Here is a 10,137-nt window from a genome sequence, read left to right as displayed (position 1 = left end):
AGTCGTGTTTTCATTGATAATAGGGGTCTCTTTATATAGAGGATTACAAGCATAGAGATAGAGTTTGTACATGGAAACATAATCGTACATTAATTGGATATCTATTAAGATTCTCCGAGAATATCTCTAATATAAACCCTATTTCAACTAGAACAAGTAACCTCGAATTTGGGTCAGACACATATTCTAGATAACTTGAACACCATATGTTTTGAACATTTAAAATAATTTATCGTCTGCTAGAAACCAATTCCATATAATTGTACAACAATTATACAAGATAAGGAAACATATCGAAAAGTACACAGAAAGGATGGCGTTTTACCATTCACATTTCCTTCCGTACTTAAAGAGTGTTATTTACAATTTACTCTAATGTCATTTGGCAATAATGTACAGTTATTTAATACTAGTTCTAAGTGGCAAAGGTATTTTTGTTTTCTTTTCATCTGTCGAACTATTAAAACTTGCAGGAAGTTCTCAACCTTTTCTTCAAGCTCAAGTAATTTGTGCCCTTGAGGAGGATGTCGGGCAAAAGCTTCTCAAAATTGTCCAAGAACAAATCCCATTCATCTTTACTCATGTCTCCGAAAGAAATTGCCCCTGTTTCACAATTGAAGTTATTTACTGAGAAACTCACTCTCTCCATCAGACCCCCTACCTTATGACTACCACTAGTACTACCATCAACATAACCACTATTACCTTTCATATTCTTACTATCAGAATCATCATTGCCATGATTGCTTTCCTTAAATGGTGGATAGATATATGCATCGGTCAACTCAGTAATTGATCCTACAGATGAAAACCTTGACATTCCAGGATAGATCTGTAAGAGTTGAGGAAGATCAAAATTCTCATCGAAACTTTCTTTAATATCATTCTGAAGTTGAAATATTTCACCTTCTCCAATTGTTTCTCTGTTTTTGTCATCTGTACCAGACATTGTAGCTTTAACTTGTAAGCAAAGATTTTCTAATGTACTCAATCTTTCTTCGCCAGCGCAGAATTGTCGAGTCATCATTTCACCTATATCAGCAAGACAAAGCCCAGCAGCTGTAGCCCGCTTCAGGAAGATGGTGCAGAGCACAAGAACACGGATAGCAGCCTCACGTAAAGAAGGAATCTGAGTTCGTAAAAGCTCCGCATCTTTAGAGGGATTGAGATTGGATATGTACTCAATCTCAGACTCAGAAAATGGAATTGAAGCTTGAGGCCAGTGCAGCCATTCAAAGTATGGATCATCAAGCCACTCAGGAAGGCAAAGCCCATGGTCAATAGGCACAAGCTCAGCCACACCAACTGCATAGTTGTTCTGCTTGTACTTCTTAACAAGCATATTACCTGCGTGCCTATCAAGATTTAGGACTCTTACATCAAAAATTCCAATGTGATGAACTGAAGCTATTGAGAAGCCAGAGAAACCCAACTCTCCTGCATCAAAGTCATGATCTACAAACCGCTGAAGTGAAGCAATCTTGTAGGGAGTAGCAGAAATTGTAGCTGCATTATTATTAACGCGGAATGCAACATGAGAAATTTTTACTAAAGCAGTTGGAGGAACACCAGCGAATCCACCATGGTCAAGGAGATAAGCTGCTAATTCTCGAATTCCAGATTCACCAATCCGAACTGAGCGTTTTAAACCAGGTTGGCCCAGCATCCTACCTCCGAAGCCTTTAGGATTATTGAAGGCTAAGGGTTCTTCATCTATGGGCTTAGCTACAGCAATATTGTCACCATTTCGACTACATAAGAAGTAGGCCCCCCCTAGTCCGCTTGGCACTGGCAATAGATCAGCACCGGAAGCCATAGCTATGGCAACCTCAACTACAAGAGCATGTACCCTAGGAATTCTGCTACCACCAACAATCTCAATCCGTGGATTAGTGTCAAAGTCGTCCTCCAGTGCAGTAGTTTGGGAGAGACATGGGGTGGAAAAGCTTTTGTGAATATTAGCAACTCCGCATGTATTTATAAAGGAGTGGGGAAATATGCTGTAATCAAGATGGGTGTAGGATTGTAATCTGCATATCTGGGATCGGCTTAATGGCTTGATTACGTGATGTTGATCAACTGCTACAGCCATTTGGACGAATCTCATGCAGGTAAGAATGGAAGCAGTGCATGCCAGGGGCACTTTATTTATATTTTATTTTTTCACAATATCCCTTGAGAATTAGTCTTCCCTGGGAGATTAGACATCATATATCTGCATGGCGTACAAGAAGGCACACTTATGATTAATTTTGGATTAGTTTCCCATTTCTGCGTGAAATAATAATAATAAATCGTATAAAAAAATAGTGAATGTATAAAATAAATTAAAAAAGAATAAGAGATTTTTAACTATCCACTCCTCGTTACCAAGTGGTTTAGAGGAAAATATTATGGATTTTAAATTGGTCAATATAGTATCCACTTCTCCTAGTCCGTTGTTTTAGGACTGTTGACCCACTTGCGAAACTCTCCAATCTTTAAAGAAAATGAAACTCTAGCAATCCATAGCACGCACCATTCCCACATTTAAAAAAAAAAAAAAAAAAAAAAAGCAACCTTAGCTTACTTCACCCTTACATATGTCAGTGAGAATCGAACTCATGACCTTTAGTTGGAATTATAACTTACCAACAGGTCACAGCTCACTGACTTACCAACAGGTCACATTTCATGCACCCCATTCCCACTTATCCTTTGTTAGTATCTTAAAAATACCTAAAAAGTGGATGGTTAAGCGCATTACTAGGTTACCAACATATGCATATATCTTGGTAAGAAATTTTTTTTTTATTTTTTTTATTATTTTTTTTTATTTTTTTTTTAAAAAACCCCACCCCATTCCCACCCTTGATAGGGCTCGAACTCCTGACCTCTTATATATGAGACCAAAGCCTTACCACCCCACCAAACACACACACCCTGGTAAGAAATTACATTACATGATACAACCAGTATTATTTTCTTTTATAATTTCTTTTTCTTATTAAAAAGTAGCGATTGTGGATCTCCACCCACCCCACTCATCCTCGTAAGAGCAAATGCACCGAGCAACTCATGACCTCCATGATTTCAATAACGCCATATCTTTAAATTAGTATTAGTGAAATTTATTCATTGGTCATCCTTTTGTCTAATTTTTCAGAAGGGTTTTTAGAAATGTCAAAATCCACATGCATCAGGTACTTTTGAACATAAAGGAAATTGAATAAACGAGTTTCACTGTAGTAAATGAAGTAATTCATGAGAAAAAGACAAATAAAACAAAACATTTGGGAAGGAAAAGTTAAAAAATCATACCAAAGAGTGGGATACAGGTGGCAAATGCTGGATTTAATACCATAATTTGTGAATGAGCAAAGAACATTCAGCCCAAACTGTATTCTTCATTTTGCAGGAACCCTTCACAACCTGCACATTTCAAATCCAGAAATCACAACAAGAAAGGAAAAAGAAAAGCCTTAAACTACTCGAATAAGAATAACCAACCTCTTGCTTGTTTAGCTTTGATAGTAAAAGAAGAACCTATTTTCCCCTCGCTCCACCGCACACAAATCGCCACGATATTCTGAAACAAATAATTAAGAACAAGTTAAAACTGATAATGTATCATAAATGAAAGAAGTAGCTAGAGAGACAGAGAGAGATAAGATGGGTACGTACCCTGAACACTGGTAAGGCATTCAGGGAGACGAACAGAAGGGGGGAGCGTGAGAGACGACAACAATTCGTCACCCAATAATGTTTGAACAATGTATATATTGTTATTAATCTCCTCCCACTCTCTCCCTCCCACTCTCTTTTGATAATGAACAAACCTAATTGGTTTCAACCACCCCAGGCACCCGTAACCTCTCTCCCTCTCCTTCTCTACTCGATCCCCCACTCCCTACTTTTTCCTATTTTGGACTATTTTTATTTTTTTGGTATTTCGCTTTTCCTTCCTTTCTTCGTAGTTATTTTCTGTTACGATTCATGCGCCAACGTTTTTCTATTTCAAGGCTCTTCGTGTGTGGTGGGTTTGCAATGTGAACCTAACAGACACTATTAATGTATTTATTCTTGTAAATATTATTATCTATGTGGATGTCCATGTAAATACTCATTAGTTATGTACTTTGATGTAAACCATACCTCTATATAAAGGAGGCTAATGAGACTGAATGAGAACACTTCTACTTCCTCCCAACTATTCTCTCTTCATATTCTTGATACGCTCAAAGCAAGCATATAATTTAACCCTAGAAATATCATTAGTAGTATAAGCAAGTAGGGATCGTTCTATTCCGGGGATTGAGGGTACACCTGTCAATGTAAGACAATTTAAACAATTAAAATAAAAAAAGTATAATATTTACACATATAAACACTATTCACGAATTTAGGGGGGTTTTTAGATTTTTGGTTTGTTTTTCGAAAAATAAAAAGAATTAAAACTAAGTGTAAACAAAAACACAAATACAAGAATGAAATGTAAGAAACAAAGATTAAAACCAAGTTCATGATTAAATTCGAATTAACGCTACATTGTTCTTCCAAGTCATGTGAAAGGAGTTGATCATGTGAAACATTCAAAAGCAAACGATTCCCCATATTTTACTTTCAACGCTAATTAACCTAAGTGAAAGCATAAAGATTAATCCTATCAAACATGTAATCAAGCTCTAGAAAGCTAGTCAATCATACATATTCAACGCAAGAAACACATAGAAAGGCTATCAACTCAAGTGTACAACTTAGTATGAATAAGTTCATCTAATTGCAATCCTTTTTCAATTGAATTCGATTTTTGTTCAAAACCTTTACTACTTTTGATTTAAGTTCATAACACAAAAAGTTGAATCATGTTCTTAAATCTAGCACCACTCATACATAAACCCTAAAAGTTTCGAACCAATTAAGATTAACATACAAGAGATATCTATAAAGCAAATTCAATCGAACAATCACACATAAGCAACTTTAGAATCACAACATAGAATTCGAAATCCTTTATTCAACCATAAAATTTCAGATTATAAACCTTGTTCAAACATCAATGTTAACTAGAACAACATCCAACGAAATCAAACAAGGAGAATCAAAAGTGATTACAAGAAAGAAGGTTGAATTACACCGTGAATGGAGAGATGGATGAATGACTTGAATGACGAACGAATGAAACTTGAAAGCAAGCTTCAAAGTGCACGGCTTCAAGGTGGAATGGATGATGATGCTCACGGCCTAGTCTTGCTTCTTCCTTCCTTGCTTGAAAACGCCAAAAGTTGAACTAGAGAATGGAGAGAGCTTCCGCGCGTAGAGAGAATTTTCTGAATTGTGTAGTGGTCCCTTTGAGACGTCTAGGGTGTAGTATATATAGGAGACGTCAAGTCTTGGCCTCCAAGCCGTGAATTTCTGATTTATTTTCCAAGGAATTAAATTAATAATTCCACATAGCTTCCACGAATGAGAAATTGCCAAGTAAGCCCTAGTGTGTCATCCAACCAATCATAAAACTCCAAGAAGATACCCTAATATATTCTTGCCGAAATTCCTTGAATATTTTCTGATTTTCTTCTTGATATTTCGGCCAAAACATGCTTAGGGTTTCTAGGAATGAATTCTTTCCATAAACTTCACCCTAGAAAATCTCTTGCATAATCTTTTATTCTTTCTTTGATTTTCACGCCACTTTGCCTCTCCTCCCTTTGGTTTTCACGGCAAAACATCCCTAGGGTTAGGGTTTTGCGTCACAAACCCTAATGTCATGGGCTTTGATGGGCCTTGATCCATTTTGCCGAAAATCCATAGAGTTCTTGGGCCTCGTTGCTTCATCTTCAAGCCTTCTCATTTTCCAACGCAAAACACATTATTTTTCCATTTCGTTTTCATAGTTGCGTTGGAAACTTGCTAGGGAAGCCTTCCTCCATTTCGTAGGATTTCCTGGTTGGACTAGGAAAGCTTATTTCTTCATTTCTGCTCAAATGTGTGGGCCGTTTTCTCTCATATTCGTTCGTCTTGATGTTCGCAGGCTCCTCTTTCCATTCGTGCGTTCATTTCCCCTTTTTAGCTCGGAGGTCCTGAAAATAGAAACTAGTATGAAAATAGAAACTTACTAAAAATGAAAAATAGAAAGTTACTAAAAATGAAAAATAGAAAGTTACTAAAAATGAAAAATAGAAACTTTCCTAAACTGAAAATGGAAACTTGCCAGAAATGAGAAATGAAAACTACAAAAATGGAAACTTTCTACAATAAGGAACTTTCCCAATCAAAGAATGAAAACTTTCCAAAACAAGGATTTTTCAAGGAAATGGCGCAGAAAAATGTAGGGAAATGCAGTTAAAATGTCGCATTAAAATGCTCCTATCAATTCTTCCTACTTTATAACACGTTATCAGCACGTTTTGCTCTATATATTATTTTTTCTTCTTTTTCTAATAACTCCATGATGATCTACGAGTTCGATGGTGCAACTTTGTTGCTTTGACCAATACTCTTGATCTATGAGTGTACTCATATTTCTGTACTTGTAATTTGATTATACACCTGCACACACTTTGAATGCTACAACAGCATGTATGCAATTTCAATTTTTGAGTACGATGTGGATCTTTGATACACTGATCTCTTATTATGTTTTCTGCGAATTACTTTATTTCATGGGTTTTCTTTATTATGTTCGAGATACATCATGATTAGGCAAATTTGTTTGAATGATAAGTATTTACCTGTCTATGCTTCTAGATATGCAATTTGCATCAGAAGATCATGCACTTATATGCCTATATATAGCAACCCGTATATGATCATGACTATGCTTGTTTGGTTCGATAAGATATCAGTTACATAATTATGTCTCTAGTATGCTACGAAGTTTATTGTACCTAATAAATTGTTCAATACACAGGCCGATATTCCATTTGTTTATATTGTTTTGTTACAAAGCTGCCGTTATATTTGTTTATCAATCGTCATGTATGGACTCTTTGAATAGTTATGTTTTTTTTTTTTGTTACATCCTTCTCCACTATCAATGGCCAGGAGCATAAACCATGACTGATTTGTCTTCTAGCATGATAATTATGTTACTATTTCATTGTATATATGAAAATCATTCGAGATGTAAATATCAATCTCTCATTAAAGGAAATATATTCAGGTATGTTTCATTATTATGATTGGGACTTTATTTGTTTTCTAAATCCTTCAATTTACATTTGTGATTATGAATACTGTAATCCAACGAGATCGAAACCTGAAGTTTCTTGATCCGAAAACATGAGGGCCTGGAGTTTCTAGAGGGTTATATTATCAAAATTGCAACCTGAAGTTTCTCAGAGCCTATACATTTAACGAGGGCCAGAAGTTCCTCAAAGTTATACAATGACCACATGTAGTGATCCCTGGTCATATGGGGGACCTGAAGTTCCTCAAGGGTCATGAAATGTAAATTGAAATCATGACATGGAGTTCATCACAATTATGCAATTAACGAGGGCCAGAAGATCCTCGATGTAATATATGAACTTACATATTTTTGATCCCCAATAATTATAAGAGGCCGGAAGTTCCTCAAAATTTTTAGGTATTGGGGTTCCCTCCTCCGCACGACAATGTGATTTTGAAGTTCCTCATCTCATTTTGATATTATGTTCTTGTGCAATTAGAGGAGTGACACAAGATTATCATATTTGTAAAGTTAAGCAGACCAGAAGTTCTGTGTACTTTATTCATTCACGGAACCAGAAGTTTCCACTATTTATTTGTTTATTTTTCTTCCCTGCAATTTTCCTATTCTGTTATATACTTTTGTTACAGTACTTATCTTTTAAATTATTTTTTTGTTACTCATACGGACCAGCAGTCCTATACCTCGAACATATAAATTTTTAGTGTAATATTTTTGAACCAGAAGTTCAAAATTTCGTAGTAGAACCTGAAGTTCTAACAGTAAAACTCAAACTCGAAGCTTTGAGTATAAAATATAAATTAGTTAAAAGTGAACTTGAAGATTCACTTTAGTCACCTCGAGCCTGAAGTTTCGAGCACCAAATTTATTTGAACCCGAAGTTCAAATTACAAAATCTTGGAACTGCAGTTCATAGCAAAAAAAATTCGAACCTGAAGCTTCGATTACACATATAATTCATTCATAGTTTATTTGACTTTATGTCAACTCGAACTAGAAGTTTCGAGTAAATTTTCATATGTCGATCGATACATTCTTCTTTATGCTTGCTTAAAGCATTCCACCTTAGAACCTGAAGTTCTAATTGTGCAGACTCGGGCCGTAAGTTTCGAGTATATGGACAATTTATCAAATAGCTTTAATCTTGATCAACCTCAAACCTGAAGTTTTGAGGGGATTTTATTGACACAAATTTAAAAGTAAGCAGATATTTGACCGTTGGTTTATGACGAATGAGTATGAGTATACCCCAAATTTGTGATCGTGACTTTTGTAATTAAAAGAGATCAGAACTTGTAGTTCCTTGATCCTTAATTATATGAGGACCTGAAGTTCCTTAATGATCATACTAACTAGATGACCATCTAAAGTCCTTCACTCATAAGTTATGGTCATGAAGTTTAAACTCGACATTTTGAGTATATTATTTTGGCCAGAAGTTCAAAATGCATTTGATGTTAATCTACATCAAACAACAATACAATAATTAAACGTCATGTTTTACCTGTATAACACGGACTAGAAGCTTCGTGTATATCCTATGAGATCCACTGTTCAATTCTTACAAATTGATTTGTGTCATCTTCAAACTTATGTTTTGAGTGACTTTCAGGCAATGCAATTTTATCCATGGTGTCCAGAAAACATTATTAAGGCTTATGCTTATGAGGCTAATATAACAATCATCTCAGATCTTACATATCTGATTGATGGCTCCAGAAGAGCACACATATATTGTCTCGTTGCATTTTGTGCCTCCAGTATAGTAAGAAAGCCGATTGCCATGGCTATACCATGAAATGCCACCAGAAGTGGATCATGGCAAGAGAGAAATCAGGAGACAATGTAAATACTGCCTAACATCCACAGATGTGAGGAAATTAAAAATTGGGCGTGTGTGACCTGTGGTACACTATATGTGGATGTTTATCAAGCCATTTTCAAAATGTCACTAGTCAAATTAAATTGCATTGACTAATAAGAACATTGAGATTATCACACATCCCTGATGTCTTTTGCTTACAATAAGCAAAGTTGAAAGCACTATTGTGTTATTCCTCAGATTTATTGTAACCTCTGAGTCCCCATTGAAACTAAATGCTTCTTAATCCGATTATCTAGGAACCTGATGTTCCTGAAGAGATTGTTATAAATTGAAAAAATTGAAACCTGAAGTTTCTTGGATCTCCAATTATATGAGGGCCTGAAGTCCCTCCTCTTTATGACTACACAAATATATACGTGACAGTGAACTTGAGGTTCTCCACGTGATAAAGTTACTCTTTTATTATGGATTGTAGTCTTCAACTCAAAATTTTGAGTATATCATTCTGGCCAGCAGTTAAAAATGAATTTGGTCCATTCCAATTGTCAATATTTCACAATTGATGTTTACTCAAGCTAAGGTAACACTCATATCAAGAGTTGTAGATCTTGATCTATGGCTCTAACTGAGCTACTATCATGTTACCAAATTTGAAATATTAACGCACTAAGTACCTTCAATATGGTTGGAGAAGACTGTTTTGCTACCTCATATATACTGTGTCAAATTTATACAGTAAATTTAGGCATATAATGTCATGAACCAGAAGTTCATTGAACCAAATACACTATTTTGGCTTGACCAGTTATGTCATCTTTGTTGGCCATGTTGCATGGAATCACTTACAAGTTTTGATGACTGCTAACCTTACTCACAATCAAATTGTTTATTTACCACATATTTGCGAGTTGTCACTTTAATGAGACAATCCTCCTGCTATAAGGGGGAGAAATATTGTTCCTGAAGAACGGTATGAATTGGTGTGAGACTTTTTCCACCATGTCTCATTTTGAGCTTTGTACCTAAAGTGATAATGATATTACTTGCAAAAGAATTTACTTGGATTAAAATCCTTAAAGCATAACATGATTGCATAGACAATCTAGACCAACTATGCATGGTAGCAGACATGTTGGTCCAA

At 35.5% G+C, this 10,137-nt stretch overlaps 1 protein-coding gene across 2 annotated transcripts; it reads right to left on the bottom strand.

Annotated features, from left to right (window-relative positions):
- Nucleotides 1-209: 209 nt before the first annotated feature.
- On the bottom strand, nucleotides 210-3,909 carry LOC133719961 (phosphatidylinositol 4-kinase gamma 8-like). Of its 2 annotated transcripts, XM_062146158.1 has the most exons (5): nucleotides 3,664-3,909; nucleotides 3,490-3,568; nucleotides 3,301-3,411; nucleotides 706-2,215; nucleotides 210-603 (listed from the first exon to the last, which is right to left on the bottom strand). In XM_062146158.1, the coding sequence occupies exons 4-5, from the start codon at nucleotides 2,105-2,107 to the stop codon at nucleotides 461-463; spliced, it is 1,545 nt and encodes a 514-aa protein (XP_062002142.1). In that variant the 5' UTR covers nucleotides 2,108-2,215; nucleotides 3,301-3,411; nucleotides 3,490-3,568; nucleotides 3,664-3,909; the 3' UTR covers nucleotides 210-460. The 2 variants fall into 2 exon arrangements, with proteins under 2 accessions (XP_062002142.1, XP_062002141.1); XM_062146157.1 differs by having other exon boundaries at nucleotides 210-2,215.
- Between the last annotated feature and the right edge of the window lie 6,228 nt (nucleotides 3,910-10,137).

The sequence above is a fragment of the Rosa rugosa genome, chromosome 7 (genome assembly GCF_958449725.1).
Source record: "Rosa rugosa chromosome 7, drRosRugo1.1, whole genome shotgun sequence".
Classification (NCBI taxonomy): Eukaryota; Viridiplantae; Streptophyta; class Magnoliopsida; order Rosales; family Rosaceae; genus Rosa; species Rosa rugosa.
Note: the sequence above shows the minus strand (reverse complement) of the source record. Positions and strands in the feature narration are given on the sequence as shown.